The sequence below is a fragment of the Paralichthys olivaceus genome, chromosome 4 (assembly GCF_024713975.1).
Source record: "Paralichthys olivaceus isolate ysfri-2021 chromosome 4, ASM2471397v2, whole genome shotgun sequence".
Lineage (NCBI taxonomy): Eukaryota > Metazoa > Chordata > Actinopteri > Pleuronectiformes > Paralichthyidae > Paralichthys > Paralichthys olivaceus.
In genome coordinates this window covers 6,914,757-6,937,256 of record NC_091096.1, presented here as the reverse complement: position 1 = coordinate 6,937,256, position 22,500 = coordinate 6,914,757, and the positions used below count along the sequence as shown (strand labels likewise).

The 22,500-nt window shown below is 39.6% G+C and overlaps 5 protein-coding genes across 7 annotated transcripts; 2 read left to right on the top strand and 3 right to left on the bottom strand.

The window, feature by feature from the left end:
- The first annotated feature begins 164 nt into the window (after positions 1-164).
- On the top strand, positions 165-4,243 carry acaa2 (acetyl-CoA acyltransferase 2). The gene is made up of 10 exons (XM_020099163.2): positions 165-375; positions 1,273-1,439; positions 1,548-1,676; positions 2,067-2,183; positions 2,318-2,465; positions 2,578-2,753; positions 2,906-3,035; positions 3,129-3,199; positions 3,377-3,531; positions 3,625-4,243. Exons 1-10 carry the CDS (start codon positions 360-362, stop codon positions 3,704-3,706), a joined length of 1,191 nt encoding a protein of 396 aa, XP_019954722.1. The 5' UTR covers positions 165-359; the 3' UTR covers positions 3,707-4,243.
- A 478-nt stretch (positions 4,244-4,721) lies between these two features.
- Positions 4,722-8,599, top strand: rpl6 (ribosomal protein L6). Its single transcript, XM_020099166.2, has 7 exons — positions 4,722-4,768; positions 5,565-5,711; positions 5,811-5,909; positions 6,316-6,459; positions 7,943-7,991; positions 8,125-8,309; positions 8,417-8,599. Exons 2-7 carry the CDS (start codon positions 5,565-5,567, stop codon positions 8,567-8,569), a joined length of 777 nt encoding a protein of 258 aa, XP_019954725.1. The 5' UTR covers positions 4,722-4,768; the 3' UTR covers positions 8,570-8,599.
- A 646-nt stretch (positions 8,600-9,245) lies between these two features.
- On the bottom strand, positions 9,246-11,508 carry dynll1 (dynein, light chain, LC8-type 1). Of its 2 annotated transcripts, none has more exons than XM_020099169.2 (3): positions 11,368-11,508; positions 10,478-10,616; positions 9,246-9,630 (listed from the first exon to the last, which is right to left on the bottom strand). In XM_020099169.2, the coding sequence occupies exons 2-3, from the start codon at positions 10,607-10,609 to the stop codon at positions 9,493-9,495; spliced, it is 270 nt and encodes an 89-aa protein (XP_019954728.1). In that variant the 5' UTR covers positions 10,610-10,616; positions 11,368-11,508; the 3' UTR covers positions 9,246-9,492. The 2 variants fall into 2 exon arrangements, with proteins under 2 accessions (XP_019954728.1, XP_069379133.1); XM_069523032.1 differs by having other exon boundaries at positions 10,745-11,407.
- Positions 11,509-12,668: 1,160 nt separating this feature from the next.
- polb (polymerase (DNA directed), beta) lies at positions 12,669-17,818 on the bottom strand. Its single transcript, XM_020099164.2, has 14 exons — positions 17,597-17,818; positions 16,813-16,870; positions 16,218-16,284; positions 15,664-15,738; positions 15,497-15,555; positions 15,286-15,335; positions 15,113-15,164; positions 14,969-15,023; positions 14,812-14,884; positions 14,645-14,715; positions 14,450-14,536; positions 14,230-14,312; positions 13,790-13,929; positions 12,669-13,656 (listed from the first exon to the last, which is right to left on the bottom strand). The coding sequence occupies exons 1-14, from the start codon at positions 17,655-17,657 to the stop codon at positions 13,562-13,564; spliced, it is 1,026 nt and encodes a 341-aa protein (XP_019954723.1). The 5' UTR covers positions 17,658-17,818; the 3' UTR covers positions 12,669-13,561.
- Positions 17,819-18,186: 368 nt separating this feature from the next.
- Positions 18,187-21,102, bottom strand: enkd1 (enkurin domain containing 1). 2 transcript variants are annotated; one of them, XM_020099146.2, is made up of 8 exons: positions 20,970-21,102; positions 20,204-20,297; positions 19,734-19,958; positions 19,400-19,572; positions 19,162-19,317; positions 18,859-18,995; positions 18,605-18,741; positions 18,187-18,493 (listed from the first exon to the last, which is right to left on the bottom strand). In XM_020099146.2, exons 2-8 carry the CDS (start codon positions 20,289-20,291, stop codon positions 18,333-18,335), a joined length of 1,077 nt encoding a protein of 358 aa, XP_019954705.2. In that variant the 5' UTR covers positions 20,292-20,297; positions 20,970-21,102; the 3' UTR covers positions 18,187-18,332. The 2 variants fall into 2 exon arrangements, with proteins under 2 accessions (XP_019954705.2, XP_019954706.2); XM_020099147.2 differs by having other exon boundaries at positions 20,877-20,970.
- Between the last annotated feature and the right edge of the window lie 1,398 nt (positions 21,103-22,500).

Genomic DNA, 22,500 nt, shown 5'->3' with positions numbered 1-22,500 from the left:
TTATGGAATTGATTTTTCCAGTAGGAAAATTCCGCATGAAAATTAAGAAATTGAACTTTTCCATCGGGAACATGGCAACAAAATACGAAGAAATAAATATTACACTCCAGCCCACAGGGTGGCGGTAGTGCGCCAATAAACTGCCTGACGACCCTCAAAGCCTTGACAATAAGAAGAAGAAGGTAGTAGAGGACGGTGGTAGTAGAAGAAGAAGTGAAGTGCGCCTGCTGTGGATCATTATTTGGGGGAAAGGTCGCAGCGGAGTCCGGCTCTTGTATTTACTTTGGTCCGCTCCACAACAAATCAAACCGAGGACAGGTTTGATCGCGGCAGCGGTGTGTTGTTGAATCCTCGTCATCATGGCTCTTCTCAGAGGTTAGTAAACCATCCCAGCTCTGCTTCAACCATAGGGAGCATAGAAACACAGACACTGAAGCTGCTGCTGCACCTGGACAACTGCGAATGTTAGCAGCTCTGCATGTGTCACATTAGTTATCATCAGTGTTTCCAGACGACTTGTCCTCACTGTGAACTGCTTTAGATTTTAATATATACGATATAATATCTGTGGGATGACGTCATAGCAATATAGGTAAAAGGTGACACGATGGACTCATTAACATTTCTTTGAATGCATAACTTTCCACACAAATGCAAAGTAGAAAATGTGCAACTGATTCATTTGTAACGTGGACATAAAGTGGACCTAACTGTTTCTTCGTCACAAAACATAAAAGCTCTGAATCTCGAAAAATAAAGTTTCTGTATTTACTGTTTTAATATATTGTTATACCTGTTGAGTGTTATGTTTCAGTGTGGTATCATCTGTATAGCAAACCAAACTAAATCAAAAGCCCAGCGCAGTGTAAACACATTGACAGCTCATCTCTTACAGATCTGATTTCACTCTTAATGACCCAACAAGTGCAGAATATATTCCAATTAAAACATTTGCCACAACTCTTTTATTTTAGTAGATTGATTACAATATAATTTTCATGAAGCTCAACAGACATATTTTCAATTTTGTTTAAAAAGTTAAATAATTCTCCATAATACAGTGGTTGTATACTTTACTTTGACAATTTAAAATTCAGAAGTAGTTGCTCCTTTTATTCCTATTTCATGCATCTGGTGGTGTTTCCTCTTTTATCCTCTGCATCTCACTGTGTCAAACAGCTCTGCAGCATGTGCCTCCCCAGTGAATGTTCTGGCTGTGGTTTAAAGGTGGGAGCTTCTGTCACTGCGCTAAACTGCTCCTTTTCTCTACAGGTGTATTTATTGTAGCTGCCAAGCGCACTCCGTTCGGTACCTATGGTGGCGTGCTGAGGGATCACAGTGCCACAGATTTGGCTGAGCATGCCGCCAAAGCTGCCCTCGCTGCAGGGGCGGTCGCGCCAGAGCTCATAAACAGTGTCATCATGGGGAATGTCATGCAGGTAACTAAAATAAAAACATACCATTGGTCACATTCAACATCAAAAGCACCTGTTTTAACGTACTTATTTGTATGCTGACTAGTGTCGTGTCTTCTTCTCTAATCTCAGAGCTCATCAGATGCACCCTACATCGCTCGTCATGTGGGTCTGAGGTGTGGTGTTCCCATCCCAGTTCCTGCGCTCACTGTGAACAGACTGTGTGGATCTGGTTTCCAGGCCGTCATCAGCGGTGCTCAAGTAAAAACTCCAACACGAAAAAAAATACGTCAGAAATACAAATGAACAAATGTATTAAACACTCAGTGGCCACTTTATTAGACACACATGTACAGTCTAATAAAATCCAATACAACTGGTATACTTCTATGTTACCCATGTTGTTTACTTTTTGTTGACACTGCTGTAGAGTGTGAAATATACGTTTCTGAGATAAGGTGACGTTGCACTGGACTGCATTTTATTAAGTGGTGTTCCTCATATTTTCTACATAAAGAGAAAATTGGGAAATATTAAAAACATTTCTCAATACAACCATCCCAATGCTTTTAACTGTGACCTAAAAAAAGTTGAACATATCTTTTGCCTTGCTGCTCCAAAACAAACACCTTTGGCTTTGTGTGTTTGCAGGAGATTTGCCTGAAGGAGTCGGAGATGGTCCTGTGTGGAGGTTCAGAGAGTATGAGCCAGGCCCCGTACGCTGCCCGCAACATACGATTTGGTACAAAGTTTGGATTCGATCTTAAGGTTGGCTTTCAATTCATTTCTTCTACTTTATATTCCCCAAACATAACTGCATGGAACCAAGTGATGTTCATGGAAAGAGCTTTTTATTGAACCCCAGACGCTTAAACAATAACTCCTCTTTGTCTGTCTGACAGCTAGAGGACACTTTGTGGGCTGGACTCACTGACCTGCACATTAAAATCCCGATGGGCATCACGGCAGAAAACCTTGCAGACAAATACCAGATCACACGAGAAGACTGTGACAACTATGCATTCCAGACGCAACAAAGATGGAAGGCCGGTAAGGTGGTCTGTTCATGGCCTGCTCGCCTTACAGCATAGTAACATTGAAATATATTAGTCACAAGAAAGACTGGTATTCAGTGTAAACAGCAAGATCTTTTTATCTACAGCTCATGAAGCTGGTCACTACACAGCAGAGATCGCTCCCATTGATGTGAAAGCCAAGAAAGGCAAAGTGTCCATGGCTCAGGACGAACACCCTCGGCCTCAGACCACGTTAGAACAGATGGCCAAACTGCCCACGGTCTTCAAAAAGGGAGGGACTGTCACTGCTGCCAATGCTTCAGTGAGTTAAAGCCTGAGGTGCTGTCTGCTGTATACATATGTGTATATATATACGTGTATATATATACATATTTATATATACATATGTATATATATGTGTATATATATACATATATATGGCTCTAATCTGAACACTCTCTGCCTGATCTCCAGGGTGTATCTGACGGTGCTGCTGCGTTAGTGATTGCAAGTGAAGATGCACTGAAGGAGCATAAACTCACTCCACTGGCCAGAATCGTGTCCTATCACGTGTCGGGCTGTGACCCGAGCATTATGGGAATTGGTGAGTGACACCTGTTAGAGGCTAATAAACAGTCGTTGTATTCAACATGATCTCTTTTACTAAGAATGACTGGTTTCCTTTGAATCATCTTAGGTCCTGTCCCAGCGATCACAGAAGCTCTTAAAAAAGCCGGTCTGACTCTCAACGATATGGATCTAGTGGAGGTTTGTTTCCTGTGAAAAACACCTGTGACATCCTCTGTGTGAGAGTATCAAGTAACTCAATGTGAAATACTCAAGCTCCGTTATACTTGATTAAACGTCCACCACTCGATTTCAAGTTTTGATTTTCTCACATTATAATTACTAAGTTGTTCCACTGATGTTATTTGCTTTGCGCAGGTGAACGAAGCGTTTGCTCCTCAGTTCCTGGCTGTTTCTAAGGCTCTTGGTCTGGATCCAGAGAAAAGCAACGTTAACGGGGGTGCTATTGCCATTGGACATCCTCTCGGTGCTTCTGGAGCTCGCATCACTGGTCACCTGGTTCATGAGCTCAGGTAACCATTCATAATTATACATACTGCGAATCATCTGAGATGTTGGCACTTTGAGAAGCTTTGTAATTTAATAATGATCTCTGTTTTTGACAGGCGACGAGGAGGCAAGTATGCTGTCGGCTCCGCCTGCATCGGAGGAGGTCAGGGCATCGCCATCGTCCTGGAAAAGTACTGACGGAAGAAGCTGCCAGTGTCAGAAGAATTTCTGTAGAAGAATGTTCAACACACTTTCTCCACTCCAATAAAAGTGAAATTCAGTCGACATATGCTAAAGAGATTTTCTTCTACGTACACACAAAATGATCAAAGTGCTAACTTCCTTTTTTTGTGACTTCTTTCAGTCTTTTATAAAAAATGAACAAGAAATGTTTCAGTCCAGTGTCGCCTGTGAAAACCAAACACTAACTCACGTGTCTGATCATTGTACCAGAGTGCAGCAAGAGTCTGTTTTCTTTATGTGCCTTAAAGACAGAGGGGACTCTCTTTGTTTGCATTAACCCATGTAGCATATTAATAACTTACGAAGACAGTTTGTGTGCGATCAGAGTGACGTTTGAAGAAACTCACAAAACCCCTGTTGGCCTCTTTATGCTCTTTATCTCACTTTTATCAGGGATTGTTTCTGTCAGAAAATATGTCTGATGTGTGGTTTTGTATTTCTGTGTCAAACTCAAACAGACTTTTGGAAAAATAAATTAAGTTTTCATCTGCAGCTCTTGACTGTACACATTGATTCACACCCCCATGTAACAGAGAGTAAGGATTTAACAGAGAACCACTTGTAATTTTTATTTCAGTCCTAGTGGTAATTCTCTTTCACACAAATCAGCATTTTAATTCAGTAAATATAGTCTTATATATTATCAGATTTAGTTGTATTAATATCATTATATTATAATTCATACATTGAACATCACATGCTCTTCGTAATACGCCCCTCAAAAACTTTACTTGAGGAAAAAAAATAAAAGTCACAAATAGTTTGGGGATATTAATCTGGATATACTAAAGACAAAGAAAAGTCAGTTGAGTATCAGTTGTTTTTAGTGTTTATCAAATATAAATGTGTTTTTATTATTTCAAGTGTACTCTGAGGACACAGGGGAACTGTGTTTAGGACTACAAGTCCCACGAGGCTTAGAGATCCCTGAAAGGCGACGCACTTACGTCAACGTCATGCTGCAGCGTCGTTATAAACGTCACATCCCCGGATGTCGGTCTTTTTTTCATAGCTAAGGTAAGACTGCCTTGCTTTCGTGTGACTGTGGGAATCCAATCTACGTTCATCTGCGTTACAGAATAAAAACTACAGTTAAAAACCATCCGGAGGTGAATCTGTGCGTTTAGATGATGCGTCAGATTCGATTATTACAGAGATGTATCCGCCATGTGTCAGTAAAATAAAAGTTTAGTGTTATCGGCAGCACCAGGCCGCCGGCTAGCCTTCGTGCTGGTTGTAACGTCAGCTAGCATGCTAATAGAAACGTGTTGTTCTGCGATGTGTTCGTGTGGTTTAAACTTAGACGTCTGCTGCTCACACACTCGGGTTTTTTATTTAAAACATGAATTTCTGCTGTTTTTAAGTCGAGTGACTGTTAAACCTGATTAGCGACTCTACTGTCCCTGGTGCTAGCTGCTAGCTAACATTACAAGTCTTGCCCCCGTTGCATTGGTGTTAGCTGTGGTGCCCAGAACTCACATTCATGCTAATAGTGATTTATTTCCTTCTCACCAACTCACACTATGAACATCATTTACTCTCAGACTACTATTCATTAGTCATAGTCGTCAGTGGTATTTTTTCAGAGCTCTGAACACAGTACTGAAATGTGTGCATTGTTTTTATTTCTAATCAGCAACCAGGAAGTGATTTATTTTTATTCAATACAATGATAATCAAGTAATGTTCTGTATGTAGTGAGGATGTTATATTTAGGCTTGGAAACCTTTTGTTAATGTAAATCCCACGACAACTCAAATCCCGTGACATTGCTTCAGTTGTTAGACTAACATTTATTTTTATTTTGCTTCAGATGGCAGAGAGTGACAAAAAGGCGGCCAAGAAGAAGCACGGGAGCCGGAACCCGGTTTTGGCCCGGGGTATCGGCCGCTACTCCCGTTCCGCCATGTACGCCCGGCGGGCCATGTACAAGCGGAAGACCAAGACCACTGAGACCAAGGTGAGGGCCGCTACATGGACGCCCTGCAACACGTAACAAAAATGGGATATGCATCAGCTGTGAGTGTCCTGTGTTGATGATCAATTGCTCTTGTTCTAGGTGGAGAAGAAGCTGAAGGTGAAACCACAGTTCACTGTTGTGAAGACTGTTGGAGGAGACAAAAATGGAGGCACACGTGTTGTTAAACTGCGTAAGATGGTGAGTGACATGTCTACTAGTCTTTCAGAATAGATTCTGCTCATATCAATGACAGATGAAACTATAGATAGACGTATGTGAACAGAAACAGAAGGCAAACACACACTTGAAGTAATCAACGGCTGCTTGGACTGGATCGAATAAATTGTTTTATTTTATTCATCATCAGTCTGGCAGATCCCCATCAATCCAAAGTCTACACACACAAGTGCATTCAGTTCTGCACCACACAACAGCAAGCAATGGTTTAATTCAATGCCATGATCATTTTCTCTTAGTGCTGCTCTTAAATTGTATTGTCATACTGACATTTAGTTTAGTGTAAACGTTTTGTATGTGCATTTCATCCACTGGATATTTGAAGTTCAGAATTAAAATAGTAATACATTTTTTGTTCCAACTGTAGCCCCGCTACTACCCCACAGAGGATGTTCCCCGCAAACTGAAGAGTCACGGGAAGAAGCCTTTCAGCCAGCACAAGAGGAAGCTGCGCGCCTCTATCACCCCAGGAAGTGTCCTCATTCTGCTCACTGGTCGCCACCGTGGAAAGGTGAGAACCACTTAGCACACGCCTTGATATCAATTAAATTGTTGACTGTAATTGGCAGAAAATACTCAAATAATAGTTGTAGAGGGTCGATTTTACTTGTCAGGTCACTATGTAATGCCCCTCGCATGACTGGGTGTAGATCTAATGTTATAAGTTTAGAGTCCAACTAAAACCAGATGATCTCTAGCTTTTATAAATTACACTAAATTGTTTGATTTGATGCTGACTTGGTATAAAAGTATTTAGAATATCAAGGCAGGTATTTGATTCAGATGTTAACAAAAGGAGTGCTCATCATTTAGCATAAAAACCTGAATGCATTCCCACTGATAATTGGCTTTTAATTTTGAGATTGGTCATTATAAAACATATGAGCTTTAATAATGCTAAAGGTTTTATTACATGAAGTGTTTGCAAGTCCATATTCCAGCTATGAAACATGCAACTCTGATTTCAAGGATTTTTTTTGACATTCCAATATAGAAAATAAAAAATCGTAAACGCAATGCAGAGGATTACTGTTGGATATTATTAATTCATTAGATCATGGCCATGACTTCAGTCATCTTCAGTGTTTGGACGGTGAAGTAATTTGTTGCTTGTGAAAGGTGATGGTAGTTGATGTCTAGATTTACTAGCAAGACTTCTGATTGACTGATTCATGGATATTCTGGCAGTTTAGACCAATAATCATCCAAAAATCTGGTTTGGAAAGAAGATTTACCATTAGATAAAGGACTCAGGAGTCTAGATAGATAGAGTACTTTATTCATCCCCGGAGGGAAATTAAGGAAATTAATTTGGTCTAAACCAAATTTTCAGCGCTGGGCTATTTAAACCGAACTTGATTATTTTTCTGTTGTGACGCTTGACATTGAACATGCAAATTTAGTCACTATAATTCAGATTGACTTGTATTTTTTCCTGAATGTCATAGATAATCTTTTTTCACAACAGTCTTGTTCGTCACAATCAGTTTCTTTAGGAGACACACAGAAAGCACATTTAAAAGAAGAAAAAAAAAAAGGTGCATCCCTATTGTGCAAGAAAAATTTCTGATGAAGGACACATTGTTGGTTTGATATCAGTGTAATTACACACCCACAGTACCACAGATGTACCTCCCACACTCGAACACTACACTGGCAAGTTGTGAAGCAAGTATGCCCACACAGACTAAGCAGTGGCTGACCTAGATAATGTTTCAGCTATTAAACTGACAGGCAAAGAGCCCCCTCAATTAAAATCTGTGTGTCAAGTAGGTTTATATTTTCCCTTTCTAAATAGCCATGCATTAAAGTGGTTTGCAGCCATTGTCTTCTCATGACATAAATGTGTTTACTTTTCTTTTTGTGTTTTTTTTAGCTTACTACTCGAGTTGTGTAGCTGAGTTGTTTTCAGGTTGTCACTAACTATTGTACACAGTGGTTGATGTAGAAATTGTTTGCCTGTACAGCTTAAATCAATGACACTTCTCTTTTAGCGCGTGGTCTTCCTGAAGCAGCTCTCAAGTGGTCTCCTGCTTGTCACTGGTATGTAGTGGTTAAGATTTTGATCACTCAACACATCTTAGAAAGATCATCCATATTTCAAGGTTGTAGCACTGTTTGCTCAATGTTTTGCTTTATTTTTCTTGACAATGTGTTCTTGTTATTGCACGTTTAGGCCCTCTTGCTTTGAACAGAGTCCCCCTGCGCAGGGCTCATCAGAAGTTTTGCATTGCCACCAACACAAAAGTTGACATCTCTGGCATGAAGATCCCCAAGAACCTGAATGACGCCTACTTTAAGAAGAAGAGGCTGAGGAGGCCCCGTCACCAGGAAGGAGAGATCTTTGACACAGAAAAAGAGGTGAGCTAACATGGATGTTCTCTCAGGATACACTATTTCATTTTCTATGGAACATTGAGCTTCTAGTTTGATTCCTACCTGACGCTGGTCATCTTCTCAATTTGTAGAAGTACCAGCTGACAGAGCAGAGGAAGGTGGACCAGAAGGCTGTTGATGCTCAACTCCTGCCCCTTATTAAGAAAACCCCTCAGCTGAAAGGGTACCTGCGCTCCAGCTTCTGCCTGTCTAACGGTGTCTACCCACACAAGCTGGTTTTCTAAATGTGTTAAATAAAGAGTACCACCATCTTATACCATCTCCTGCCTTGTTTGTCCTGACTTTTGTGCATACTCTGGTACAAACCTTTTCTTTGCCATCATCTTGCAGCCATTCTACTGAAGTGTTTCCAGAGCTGTAATATGTATTTCATTTTTAAATTAACCATTGGCAAGATTTAATATTAACAGATGACAAAGTAGCTTCTAGGGGCTATGGCTAATATTTTGGGGCTTCTGGTGTAGATTGTTTGCTGTTCACTGTTAATGTCCAACTAAATTTTGCTAAAATGTTTTTCTGAACAAGCAGCGTTCTTTTTAGTGTTTATGGTCCAGATGACTCTTATGCTTTCGACAGATTTACCTGTAGGCAACTAAAGCCTGCTGTGATTTGGACAATGAACACAACACAAAATATTCAAGGTAAATGTGCTTGTGTAGCAACAGGAACCTTCTGGATGCATTGGCTCAAATAATTGGGTGTATGAAATATTCAGCACCTCTCTTCTATACACTCTTACTTGATTACACAGGTATCAAGTTCGCATTTCCTATGGACTAACTCAACTTGATAATTTCATCCTATTGGATCTATTTCCAAAAACAGAAGTACCTGTTCCTATGGGATCATAAATGTTGTGGTGTAAAATGAATCAGTACAATGAAGTGACCACACCAGACATTGGGCCCAGACAGCTTAACAGCTATGCTTTAATTAAAAAAATGACATGTCATGTAACAAGACAAAAATAAATAGAAGTGTTTTATCTCTATAACATGGCCACTGTTTTTTAATCCTTAAAAAAAAAGAAAGGAGAAAGCAGCACAGAAAAAGGCAGCGGCCCCTTGCCAAGGAATGATAAGTGCCTTTGTCGAGTCAGTCATTACTGTATGTATGGTCAGTTGGTGTTTAGAAAAAAATCTGTCCATCAGCCGGACTTGAACAGCAGGATGGCCACCTGACCCAAGTAGAAGTAAATGAAATGCTTGGTCTCATGAGTCACGTAGCTGCCAAAGTTCCTCCCAACGATGCAGTGCCAGGTTGGGTTGTATTTCTTGTCAAATTCCTGAAAGGGACATTTTTGTCAGGTTAGACTTGTAGATATCTTCTAGCAAGAATACATTATTACATAAAGCATGGAATACATTAGGTGAGTGAAAACATCTGACAAACCAGATTAATTATTTTAAAGGTTACATCACAACAAGTCACACAATTATCTGAACACTAGATTGTTGTGTGACATGAACACAGAACATTCTTCCTTAACTAAACATCAAAACTAATGTTATTTTTTTATCAGGAAATACAAATCCCTATTTAAAGCCAAGACTGATTTCTACACATGATCACACCCAAAATATTTTCCTTTCATTGTCAGTAATGACGTCACTGAGTGGAAATATTTAGTTTTGCCTATAATGTCAGTCACTGAGAGTTAGAAACAATTAATTGTGTGTGCCCCAAACTGGAAATGCATGACTAAAAGTCTGGATTTTTACCATTGTGTGGTTGTGATTGTAATTCTGTGAGATTATTAAGGTCTGAACAGCTAAATTATACTTAAGGGACTTTTAATTGCCCTTAAGACTAAATAATGATTAAAAAGTGTTCATTAACACTTTATGAAAGATAATATACAGTAAGTTATATCCACATATGTGACACTGTCTCTATGACTGAAGGTGTGTCCCTCCCTACTCAGGAACAGGAATGTCATCGGAGAGAAAAATGTGGCTTGTTCCTCAGGAAGAGCGGAGACAATTGGTGAGACCAGTTTGGGCAATAAGTGAGGGAATGTAAAAGATAACATCTCTGGCACTTGAGCAGAAATAATGGATTAGATAAGTGTCACTGTTCCTGGAGTGATTTGCATGGGGGTGCAGAAGCAGCCTTTTTTTCTTTTTCTGTACCTTCTTGATGAAAGCAGCGATGTCTTTCTCGATATTGTATTTCTCCAGCGCCTGAGTGGCACACTCCACCGCGTCCTGCTGCATGTCCTCGGACATGTCAGCGTTCTTGATCACTGCCTTTCTGTCAGACATGGTTGTCCTGGGAAACCAAAACACAGCAGAGGATTTATCATCATCATCTTAGGAGCTTTCTCTCTCTCTCTCTCCCACACACACATACGCACGGAGCTCGACCCCCCCGCCCCCCAGCATCCCTGAGGTTCTCACCATCGATGGATTCAAACGATCGTGCATCGAGAGCGTCTCTGAGCGAGTAAGGAGGAGGAAATAAAATGGCTGGTGACGATGTAATTACATAACGGACACACAATTTCTTAACTTGCCATCTCCACAAGTGTTGCGTAACAACTTCCATCAGCTGAGAGCTCCCGGGATGCGCTCTCTGCGTACATTCCACAGACACACAAACGACATTTGCGATGGTCGCCTACGATCCAACGGAGGGTTTTGATTTGTTTTGTTGTTGTTGTTGTTGTTTAAAACGCGAAGCCTGTGAGGTACGAGGCAGCGAAATGGACGCACGTTTCTGCGACTGCACCGCAACGAAAACACGCCAGAGATACTTCCCATGTGCAGATGGGAAAATTAAAAAACACACAGCGTTTGACAAACACGGGACTTTACGTTATCTGATGGAAGGCGTCTCGGGGAGGGGGGGGAATGGTTTTGCTAGCAACACATCGCCACATGCATTCTGAGCGATGACCGGCCGCTCATTCATCCACCAAGAGGAATAAAAAGCACCATGAAAGATTACCGTTACTTTAAAAGAGAATCCATTAAGACATCGTGTAATCCCCCGCACATTACTTTCACATATTTATATTTACCTCCTACGCTGCTGATGTTCGGGTTATTGAGAGATGGTCGCTGCTGTGGTGACAACTCCCGCGAACTCCTTCACACAAAAGCGGTGTGGGTGTAGCGGTTGGTGCCTTTAATACCCGACGCGTTCCCATTGGCTGGTATTAATGCACGGAGCGAGTTCATTGGGTGGGCGGCGTCTATCTTTCCGGTGTTTATGGCAGCATTTTATTTCAACCCATCATGCCTTGCGGCACGACCGTTGCCGCGGCGACCGTAGTAAACAGCTGCATCGGAGACAACGTAGAAAAACATGTTATATTTTAACATCGTGCGTTTTTGTTTTACAGCAATCTCTGAAGAAAGAGTTCGAAATATAATAAAATATATAAATATAGAGAAATATAATAACATCAAACTGTAAAATATATAAAAAATAAAATACGAAATATGACCTTCTATAAATAGAAAACATTCTTTATCAAACTAACAATTGGTAACTTTTTATAAAGTTTTATTTGAATTACTTGTTTGTATCTGTAAATTAGTCATTATTTGAAAAAAGCACTGTTGGACCCAAATTAAAACTATACGATTGAAGTGTGGTCACTGGTATACTCTCAAAAAATTTAAAACAAAAAAACATGTTATGATGTCTTTGTTATTAAGAAAATAATCAATACAATTTTACTTGTATAGCCCATATTCACAAATCACAATTTGTCTCATAGGCCTTAACAAGGTGTGGCATCTTCTATTCTTAACCATGCATGTAACTGAGAACATACACCAAATAACAGTATTTACACATTGATGAGAAGAAACAGTTTACAACATAATTAAAAAGTGTGTCAATGTTTAAAGTATTTAAACATAAGAACATGATAGAGATGAAGGGAGCAGCACAGACAAGTGAATTGAGGAGTTTTTGTCTGTAACGGTAATGGAGAATTTGAGCAGGCGAAAAAAAACAAATCGAAAAAAACAACTGTTGACTACATGGCTTTCCCAGAAGTATGTTCATCACCAGAAATTTTCCAGACTGGACCAAACATGTGGCTCTTATTTTCATTGTGAAATGGTAGTCGGCTTTTGTTCCTACAACAAATTTCCCCCAGAGTGAACCCGAAACACCGCAGCTATATTTACATGGTCAATGGCCTACACCCAGCACGGTCCAGCTATGCTAACAAAGCTATCCGCCATGCAAGCCCACTGAGCTTAAGCCACAATTAGTTTAAAAAATACACCAAACATTTCAGATGGACATGACACGTTTTTCAGAAAGGTTGAAAAGCAAAGTAAAAATTAAATAAAAACTACACACTGTCATTTTACCAACCCATTTATTTTACTAATTTATAAAAAGATGTTAACAAACCCACTCTTTGACATAGTTTTTTCTTAAATACTTTCTGAACTAAATGCAATCACTCACAGTAAAAACTGACTTCAAGTCCTAATCCTAACATTCAGGTTTTGTGGAACAGATTAAAATATATACCACAAGTTACTCTGTAGCTGCGTTCCTGTCGCCTGTTAGCTGTTTCACTTTCATTTACTGGTTTAAAATGCCTGCCCGAAAACTGGATCACACAATTCCTTACACGAAATCCTTTTCACACAAACTCGTACAACATGTAACAGTCTTTTTCACATATCAATCAAAACCTGAGAAGATGTGTATCCTCCTAATTTGTCCAAAATTTGTCACTAGAAAAAGAAACTGCACAATATACTACACATTTTTCACCCATATTTTTTAACTAGCCCAAATTGAAAGATAAATAATACATGTTTAACACCCCCCCCCCCCAAATACACATTATTTCCATGGTGAAAGAGATTTTACAAAACTACTAAAGATATAGTAGCGATCTCATTTGCATGTGTAATAACTACACATTAAACCACATTTTCACAACCAAGCCAAAGTATTACACATCTCCTTAAGACTGATCCTTCCAGGTTATGTAAACAAAATAAATTACAGTTGAGCATTATTTAAAAACTTGCTGAAAATGTTTCAAAGCCCATAAGCTTTCATACATGACTACGGAGAAAATCAAGATTAAAAAATGTCCAGAACAAGTGAGTAAATGACGTTCAAAGTTGTTTTCATTTCAATAACATTGTTGAATGGTATATGAAAGACTAACACGCACTTTGTGTACACATGCTTCTGATCTTGTAGCTTTTAATACAGATGAAACTTCAACTTCACTCGCTGCGTTCCTTTGGCTCTCTGTATTTGTACTGGAGGTATTCAAAGATGTCTCTCTCACTATCCACCAGAAGAGGCTCCCCAGCCATACCTAAAATAAGCAGACACAGAGAAATAGCTGATATTAGAAGCTGAAAGCATGTGTAGGTACTGACTGATGACAGAAGCGGCAGGTTGCTAGAACAGAGTTCACAAGGTTCTTGTCATATTTGACTGAGACTCACCAGTGACCCCAAGTGGTCGGATGGTGTACTCGTTAAGAGTGAAACCCTTCTCCAGAGCATGAGTTCTCATATTTTTATTGAAGATATCACTTCCAGTGAAATACAGGACTCCACAGTAGTACTGGTCCTTAGGAATTAACCTTTGGGGAAATGGGGAAAGAATAATATGTCACTTTATTATATTAGCAGGAACAAACAGATGGTAAGAAGAAATATAGAAAAAATTGAAAGTTGCCTATTCACTGTTGTAGCTCTGTATTTAAATGTAAAAAAGCAAACTGGGCCTGTTAATGTAGCAGTAGGAGAGATAATGTTTTCACACAATTTAATAAATCACATCATTATCCTGACCAATGCAGTGACTTAGCAAATATTGTTCTATATAAACATATACTCATAAAACCTAATCTGGAAACACAGAGCAATATGGAGCAGGGCACCTGATATCAATACGCCTGTGTAGGTATTCTTCATCCTCCTCCTCATCATCATCATCACCACTCTGCTGCAGTTGGCAGACTCCCTAGAAACAAGATTTGGAACATTGTGACCTCAGTCATGCGCTTCATGGGTTGGGTATAGTTACTGTACTGCCTGTGTTACCAGACACATCAAACACACACAACTGAGCAGATGAGACAAAATAATCACAGGCCTCACCATGAACTTGGTGTCTCCTTTGGAAAGAGTTTCGGTCACAAACCCAATGGACTCCAAATGATTGACCACGTCGTGGAGGAGCTTCGGCTGGGAAAGAAAAAAAACGAAAAAAACGAATAAGACAAAGATAAAAGCTGCAGATCATGGCAACACACGGTGTCTACAATGATGAGGTACAATGGAGAGGAGTCTTACCTGTTTCTCAGTCTCAGAGGTGAAGTTTGGATGTGTCAGCAAAATATCAATATCACCACTCGATGCAGCACCTGGAATTTATGAACATGTGAATCAATATCATGATTCCCAGAGTCGGAACCCGTCATTGACATCAGCTGTAATAATCTTCAGGGGAAAATGTTTACCTCTCCTGTAACTTCCACAGATTGTTCCAATATATTCTTTACCAATTTTCTTCAACTCTCCAAGAATCAAAGTCTAAGGAAACATTTGTAAACAGAGTTAGAAAAAGCTAAGCAATACTCATCAGACGATAACAGAAAAATAAAAATGCTTGATCACCTCCATCTTTTCCATTTCAGCACGAGGGATCCTTTTCTCAAACTCCTCAAAATACCTGAAGGCAGCCAAATAATCCATGAAGCACAGCTCACGTATCAATAGCGGAAGACTTCACTATATCTGAGAGCACTGAGCAAAACTTACTTGAGTCCAATCTGCTGATGATGGTTTAGTTTGTGCTCGATCTTTTTCAGATCTAAAAAAGGAAAAAACAAAGACCATTAAAACCATAATGTACATTTATTGAATATGTGCTACAAAAATAGATGAAACAAGGTATTTTTACAATTAGAATGTGGGTCAGCTTCAAAACAAACCTTCTAATGTCTTCACCCCTTCTTCAAAAAACTTCCTGGCAGCAGCAGGGCTGAAGTCAAGAGCCAAAAGATGCACTTTGTTATATGAAGCACGTGGGAAATGTAAATGAAAATAAAACATGTGGTCCATTGATTTGAACTAGTCTTGATGCATTTCCCTGTGAATGTCCATACAAAATATTAAAGGTATTGTTTTACACTTAAGACATACCCAATTCCAGTGACTCTGGTGAGGAAATTGATGGAAGAGCTGGTGTCATCATTTCTGATCTAGAGAAAAATATAAAAGCAGCACATAAGTCTGTGTAAAGTGTTAAATTTAACTGCTATAAAAAACAGTGTGTCACTGATCACATGTTCTCATGCCAAATGATTCACCTTTTCCAGTTTGCGCAGTTTCCCAGTTTGTAAGAACTCATCAATCTTTTCTGCTATTTTAGCTCCAACACCATCCTGTTAAAATGGGAAAACAAACAAGTGGGTGCTGAGAAGTGCGAGCTGCAGCGGTTACGTAAGATTCCCAGAGTGGCTGTTCAGGCTAAGCAAAGGGCATCACTTCACACACAACCACAGCAACATCAGTACATAAGCGTTAGGGAAGACAAACAATGATGCAGTCGTTCCCAAACATCTTACACCAGCATACTTTCAAAATAGTATTATCAAAAAACCTAACAGAATTTCTTTATGAAGCACATGTGTGACACAATACAAAAACGTAAGTGACCAGTTTGTTATTATCAGTGTTTTAAATTACAAAATACTGTAACCTTCATGAAGGTAGAATTTATAACAGGACTTAATGCACACTGTCTATGTTTGTGCTTGTACTGGACAATTGGCAACATGTGCCACAAATCAGCAAATGAATTATTTATAAAAGTTACTCAATAGAGACATTCAATTTGTAAAATTGTATTCAAGGCACATACCAGTTTCTTGGCCTCTTCACCACTCTTGATCTTGTTAGGGTACTTGGCAATGGTAGATGCTGCTTTCCTAGGCACAGAGCACAAGACCAGTGGTTATGTAATAGCAAAACACCATAGTAAAAGGCTTTGACTGAATTCCTGCTATAATAATGTTAAAAATCCATCCCTAACCCTTTTATCAAACATTTGGTATCTGATGAAACCTTTTTATGGGTAATCCAATAATATGGTTACAAAAGAGGGAGTTATGTTGTATTTATTTTGTGTTTTTTTAATATACTTATTCTATCCTCACTTATATAAGTGATGTTGTTGACATACAAACGCACCTCAGTGCATTTTAAGTCTAGCCACTGCACAAACTATAGTCATGAAAATGACCATCACACAATAATCTTAAGGTAGGTCGGATTTGTTACAGAGTTGTTGTAATAAATAAATTACCTTTATGTCTGTGAGCATAATTAACCTACATTTTAGATGCTTTCATTTACTTACAGGGCCACTGGATGTGTCTGCTCTCAATATCAGATTTCCTTTATTCCTGTATTTACACAATATTTGAACACGTCATTGCTCAGCCTCCAGAGCTTACCTGTAAGCATTGTACTTGTGTATGGCCCTGTTGACATTTTTCTCGTAGTTGGCCAGCTCTGCAAAGAGAAGTAAGACGGTACATAGATTCATATTTCATTCACAACCAGTCCCACGTCCTGCAGGACACGATCACAGCACTGGGCAGCTCCTTCAGACTGACTCCACCCAATTGTCTGAAGGAGAAGTATCACAGGTCTATTCCTTCCTGCAGCAGAAAGACTGTACAACCAGCTCTGCTCCTACACCCACCCAGTATGAACTTTAACTCCCTTCACTGTGCAATATTCATTCTGTCTGTGCAACATGATGGTTCATGTGCAATCTACTCACCACAGGTATTCTCACACTGTATATATTACTTTTTATACCATTCAGATGTTCATATATTTCTTACATTTCCTCACACGTATAATATAATCCTCACACTTTGAATTGCATGTTACTTATTACTTACTGATGCCTATTCCTGACTCTTGCTGCTGTAATATTGCAAATTTCCCCTTTGTGGCACGAATAAAGGATTATTTTTATGGGATCAAACCCCTGTAGTTTATTGCTGCTATTTCAGGAAGGCATTTAAATGGCAGTGGCCTTTAACGTCCCAGATTTACCTTCTAAACAATAATCAAGACATGCAAGAGAGGAAGAGAATCGTTCGGCAGAGTTTGAGAGATAAAGGACACAAGCAGCACGTTTCTTTAGGGTTATTATTTTTAAAAGTAGAACATAGCAATCGTGCTAGCATCTGTTAGCTGGGAGCAACCGTCTGATTCTTCACGTACCGACAAGAAAGTCTGTTATTCCCTCATTGAGAGATTCCTGCGGCGCTTTCCTCTTGCTCATCGTTGACGTGACAACCTCTCAGATGTCCTCTGGTGATTCAAACAGTTTGATGTGAGCGGAAACTAAAGTTAGACCTCTTTGTATGCTTGGTTAGCCTTTAGCACATCAGCTAGCTCACGCCGAACAATGGCCGCAGGACGTAAGAGGGGGTGGGGCGTGCGTAACACGTCACAGACTCTCAATGTGATTCTCTGCATTGTGCCAGTTTTTATTTTTTTATTCAAACGCATCGCAAGTTTTAATTCACAAATATAATACGAAGCGACTTTATAAAAAAAACCACAACAACTGTCAGATTTACACAAGAACAAAACAAATCACTCAATAAATAATCATGTTTTTAAAACGACAACATTCTGCCACAAAAATACTTTAGGATCTGATGGAAGTAATTATTACATTTACTTAATCAACTTGGAATTAGCTTTTTTCCCCCCCAATATAAAATTGTATTTTATTCAATAGCACATGACTGGTGTTCATTGACCTTTGTGGTTTTTCAATTTACTAAGTTTAAAAACTACTTCCCACCACTTTACAAAACAATAATATAATCATCTATTACATGATTCAGTGTTAGGTTATCTACAAATGAAAGATGAATCTCAATAAAGCAGTGGATCTACAGGTCCGTCTCCTCCTCTTCTCTGTTCCCTCTCTTCTTCTTCTTGTGTGTTAGGAATCTATTTTTATGTAAACTTTGTCCCTTGAGAATATCTTAATGGCCTCCTCGATTTCAGAAAGCCTACAATCAAGCTGAGTCCTTCGCGAGCGAATGCTCAGATTGTCAGCTTTGAGCGGAAGTGACAGCAGCTCAGTCACCAGGGAGCGATGGGCTGTGAAAAATCAGCAACAACAGAGTTAGACTGGCAAATATTCACCGCACATACATTACTTTAGGTCACTTGTGAGTATGAGGACAGAGATGAAGAGCAACAGAGGCATACTCTCTTTGAGGGATTTCAGCGTCTCCTGTCGCTCACTCTCAGGCATCAGAGTGTGACCAGCTGGGGCTGTGGGATCAGGTGTGTTCCTCCTTCTTTCCTCCTCCTCCTTACGCCATTGCTCCTTCCTTTCTTCAAGACTGTGAGTGTGTGTATGAGTCACCATAAGAGCAGGAACAGACATAATCAAACAAATCTAAACTGTCTTTTGAAATGTTTAGCAATATGAATGTGTGATGTGGTGTAGGAGAACTTACTACTGAGGCACCTGTCCCTTGACTGCACTGGGCACAGGCTTGTCTCTTAGGTTGGTCAGTGACTGAGACCGACGAATCACAGCTTTTCCTGCAGCTCTGGCATTATGTTTTATGAAGTCGATGGTCTGACCTTGCACCTGTAAGTGTATCCACATATAACAATGTATAGAATTAAACAAACAAGAAATATTTCAGATTCAGTTCAAAGCATGTCTTGTCTTCTCTCTTTTCTTAACACACCATACCTTTTTTGCCTGATCATGTTTGTGTATCGATAAGTAAATATGTATTGGCAATTCTCACTTGCAAATCCAGGTCACGTGCAGAGCTACAGGACGCCGCACGTTGCAAAACTAAAGAAGACGTTTTGGAGCGTGGTCTTGTTGGGGTAGTCAATCCACCTTTAGAGTGGGCCTTCAGAAAATTCTGACACTGTGGTTTAACAGATGGACTTGACACCTGTGGAAAACAGACTAGATTAACAACGACCCAGAGGAAATGTTCATAACTCAGTGACTTAACATCCCAACAAAATCCTTACCTGTAGCTGGACCATCAGTCTGGATGGGACATTCTCATATTTTGAGGAGGTCCAGAGAGCTTTGACTGGAACTGGACGAGACTGTGCTCTTTCAGCCTCCTGCTCTTTGCAGCGTCTCTGGATCTCACGGAGACGACGTACATTCTCTTTACTAAAGTCATGAATTCGCTGTTCTTAAGGGTAAAAAACAAAAGATGTCTTACATTTTAATATTATTTGTAGTAACTGTACTTAATCATAATTTCTTACTTGCTGTAGCAAATAAAATAAAAAAAACAAGTACGAAAAAATTCTGACATGACAAAACAAGCTGTAAAAAATAAATTGCACTCACTCTGTTTGGGAACAGGGGGAATTGAAACACCGTCTAGTTTGAGGAGTTCCCCAATTACACCTCTTTGTCCTCGCTCCAGAATATGGGCAGCATTAGGCCCGATACGGGAATGATGTCCTGGGGTACGAGCACTGTAGCAGCCAGGGTACAACACAGGATCTGGAGCAAGAGGCCCTGAGAGCAGAGCCAACGTCCCATTGTGGTTCCCCTCTAAACGTCCACGAGCTGAAGGAGGAAAGAAAAGTAATTAATGCAACTAGAGTCTGACATTTTGTTTTTTTATAACAACGTGTGGATGTAAATTGAATTCAATATGCTGCCAACAACTCAAATCTTGTTGCTGTAATAATAAAAATCAAACAAAGAAGACAGATATCTAATGTTTGTAGATATTAATTTAACGACCCTACATAAGTAATGTGAACAGTGGGGTTTCAGTTAACCATATTAACCACATGGCTGCATCTAACCTGAAGCGGGTTGTTTGTTGTAGTACTGAGGAAACAGTGAAGGATCCGGGGGGATTGGTCCAGATATCGATGACGGCCCCTCACACATCTGAAGCTGCAGGTTACAAAAAAAGAAAACCGTCAGTTTCTGCTGAGAAATTCAAACACAAACCGAGATGTTTCACAGTGATATCGAGCCATTGATTAGTCTGAGTTAATGAAAAGCAAGAAAATACTTATTTCTCTGGCATGCAGGTAGTTGCAGAATCTTTTTAATAGCTTAATATATCTCATTTAACTGTCTGCAATTTAATAAATTGATATCTGCTGATTGGTTTTCAAAATGTCATGTTGGAGGAGGATTTTCCACAACCTGGCAACCCATGAATTGTGTTTAAGAATGACTTGGCACAAATGTGTCTCATCAGAAGGTGGTAACACAACATTATTTAGTAGTTGAGGTTAAACAGCTGATCACACAGACTCACTCTATGTGTGTTTGATTTATGTTTACATCTGTGGTCTGTGTGTGTGTGGTTTGATTGTAGCTACGCTGCTAACAAATCAGCATCAATCAACCAGTCGTTGTTTTGAATGAGGCTTCGAGCATCTCTGTTCATTCGCTAGCTTAACACTGTCTAACAATAGCTATTGTTAATGAGCTTGTTGTCTTATCTGATCATCACAGACTCACAAACACAACCGAGCGAGCGCTCAGCCTCAGTGTTAAAGTTCGTCGACCAAACCTCTGTGACCGGGCCAGTGGAATAGAGCCGGACTCGTTTACCTTTGAGATCGTCTGTGTTTATCTTCTTGAGGGTTTTGTTCACGCGCGCTGATGACGCCGAGGTGCCAACGCTTGTTTCAGTAGTCGTCACCATGGCAACGGCGGGACCGCGCATAGAACTGGACGTGATAGACCGGAAGGACCTGTTTATTTAACGTCATTGAGACAATTCAAACAGTAAAATGATTACATTAAATATTGAATGATCGAGAACACATTGAAATTACATTTAAAATAAAATGTCACACGCAAATGTGCTTCACAGAGAAAGATACTTGAAATACGCTAAAAAGATAAGATAAAACTTTATTGATCCACATACTGGAAATGTATTTGTTACAGCAGCAGGCAGGTCAGAATGAGGTAGAAAAGGGAATCACAGTGTGACTCACAATATGACTAAGAAGGCCACATAATATATATATATGAACATAATATAACCATAGACTGTATATAAAGAGTGGGAGGTGTGGAGCTCACTTCTAGCAGGTGTATTTCTGTGTGAGCTGAGATTTATATCCCTGAAAGTTGCCTTCCAGGCTGTCTTGAAATCCTACTTCACTACAACCACAACTGTAAAGCTCCGTCTATAGTCTCACTCTCTCTCTATATATATAGAAATATTTATATATGCATATTTATTTTATTTTACTATTATACCACTTTTGTCTTTGTGCAGCCACTCGACCCTGAAGCCTGCAGAGCCGATAAACAACCTGACAAACTAGCATCAGGGCGTAAAAGTCTTAAGTACTGTCATCAGCCATGTTAGCGAGAGGTCACTGCCCTCAGGCGGTGGAAGAGTCTCATTACACCAAAACAAATGTGGTATTTCCGAATAGTCCTATAAAAACATGTTCGCAGTGATTGTCTTGTAAGAACATTCCTCACACTACTGTGTTGTTGCATATCTCATTTTATAAAAATCATACATATATATTTTAAATGTCACAAAAGCTCAGTAGATTGAATTCTGCAAATCCGGGACATGGGACACAATGTGGGACACCTGAGACTCTTTATTTCATGTTCTGACAAAATCTGGTGAACAGGACTTTAACTACAGGTTTACATGGACATCTTGTGACTGAAATCACATGACTTAGGGGCATGGACCCCCCCCCCCCCCCCGGAATGGCAGTACAAGGTCAATGACATAAAATTAAGATTCATGTTGAGGATATAAATCTGTCATAAATAAGACAATGTCCCTGATTGTTATCAAATTATGTTGTATTCAAGCAAGAAAATATTGTTAATTTGAAATTGTACTTTAGTTTTTTTGTTGTACTTTATCATGTATGATTGATAATGTAGGAAATCATGCTTGGGTTCATCTGGGACAGTCATTTCAGTTCTCTAAATGGGGGAAATGTGATTTTAGGGACTTCCTGAAGTAAAATAAAAAAGCGAGACTAAAGAGATGTAGCATATCTGCAGATGTCAGACAGGAACTAATGGTAGATACTGTCTGTCCCTGTCTGTTTAAACTGGTTGTTTGGTTACTGAGTGAATCATCTGTTTTAATTTT

Excerpts from the sequence above, each read along its gene's own strand:
- rpl6 (XM_020099166.2), top strand. The coding sequence starts at position 5,565 with ATGGCAGAGAGTGACAAAAAGGCGGCCAAGAAGAAGCACGGGAGCCGG. Across the intron at positions 5,910-6,315 it reads TTGTTAAACTGCGTAAGATG|CCCCGCTACTACCCCACAGA; the intron begins GTGAGTGACATG and ends TTCCAACTGTAG. Across the intron at positions 6,460-7,942 it reads CTGGTCGCCACCGTGGAAAG|CGCGTGGTCTTCCTGAAGCA; the intron begins GTGAGAACCACT and ends CTTCTCTTTTAG.
- dynll1 (XM_020099169.2), bottom strand. The coding sequence starts at position 10,609 with ATGTCTGACAGAAAGGCAGTGATCAAGAACGCTGACATGTCCGAGGAC. Across the intron at positions 9,631-10,477 it reads TCGCTGCTTTCATCAAGAAG|GAATTTGACAAGAAATACAA; the intron begins GTACAGAAAAAG and ends TGTCCCTTTCAG.
- acaa2 (XM_020099163.2), top strand. Across the intron at positions 2,466-2,577 it reads GCAACAAAGATGGAAGGCCG|CTCATGAAGCTGGTCACTAC; the intron begins GTAAGGTGGTCT and ends TTTTATCTACAG. Across the intron at positions 3,036-3,128 it reads CCCGAGCATTATGGGAATTG|GTCCTGTCCCAGCGATCACA; the intron begins GTGAGTGACACC and ends GAATCATCTTAG.
- polb (XM_020099164.2), bottom strand. The coding sequence starts at position 17,657 with ATGAGCAAGAGGAAAGCGCCGCAGGAATCTCTCAATGAGGGAATAACA. Across the intron at positions 15,556-15,663 it reads AACTGCGCAAACTGGAAAAG|ATCAGAAATGATGACACCAG; the intron begins GTGAATCATTTG and ends ATTTTTCTCTAG. Across the intron at positions 14,537-14,644 it reads CCTCTGAGACTGAGAAACAG|CCGAAGCTCCTCCACGACGT; the intron begins GTAAGACTCCTC and ends TTTCTTTCCCAG.
- enkd1 (XM_020099146.2), bottom strand. The coding sequence starts at position 20,291 with ATGTGTGAGGGGCCGTCATCGATATCTGGACCAATCCCCCCGGATCCT. Across the intron at positions 19,959-20,203 it reads CAACAAACAACCCGCTTCAG|CTCGTGGACGTTTAGAGGGG; the intron begins GTTAGATGCAGC and ends TTCCTCCTTCAG. Across the intron at positions 19,573-19,733 it reads TCCCCCTGTTCCCAAACAGA|AACAGCGAATTCATGACTTT; the intron begins GTGAGTGCAATT and ends TTTACCCTTAAG.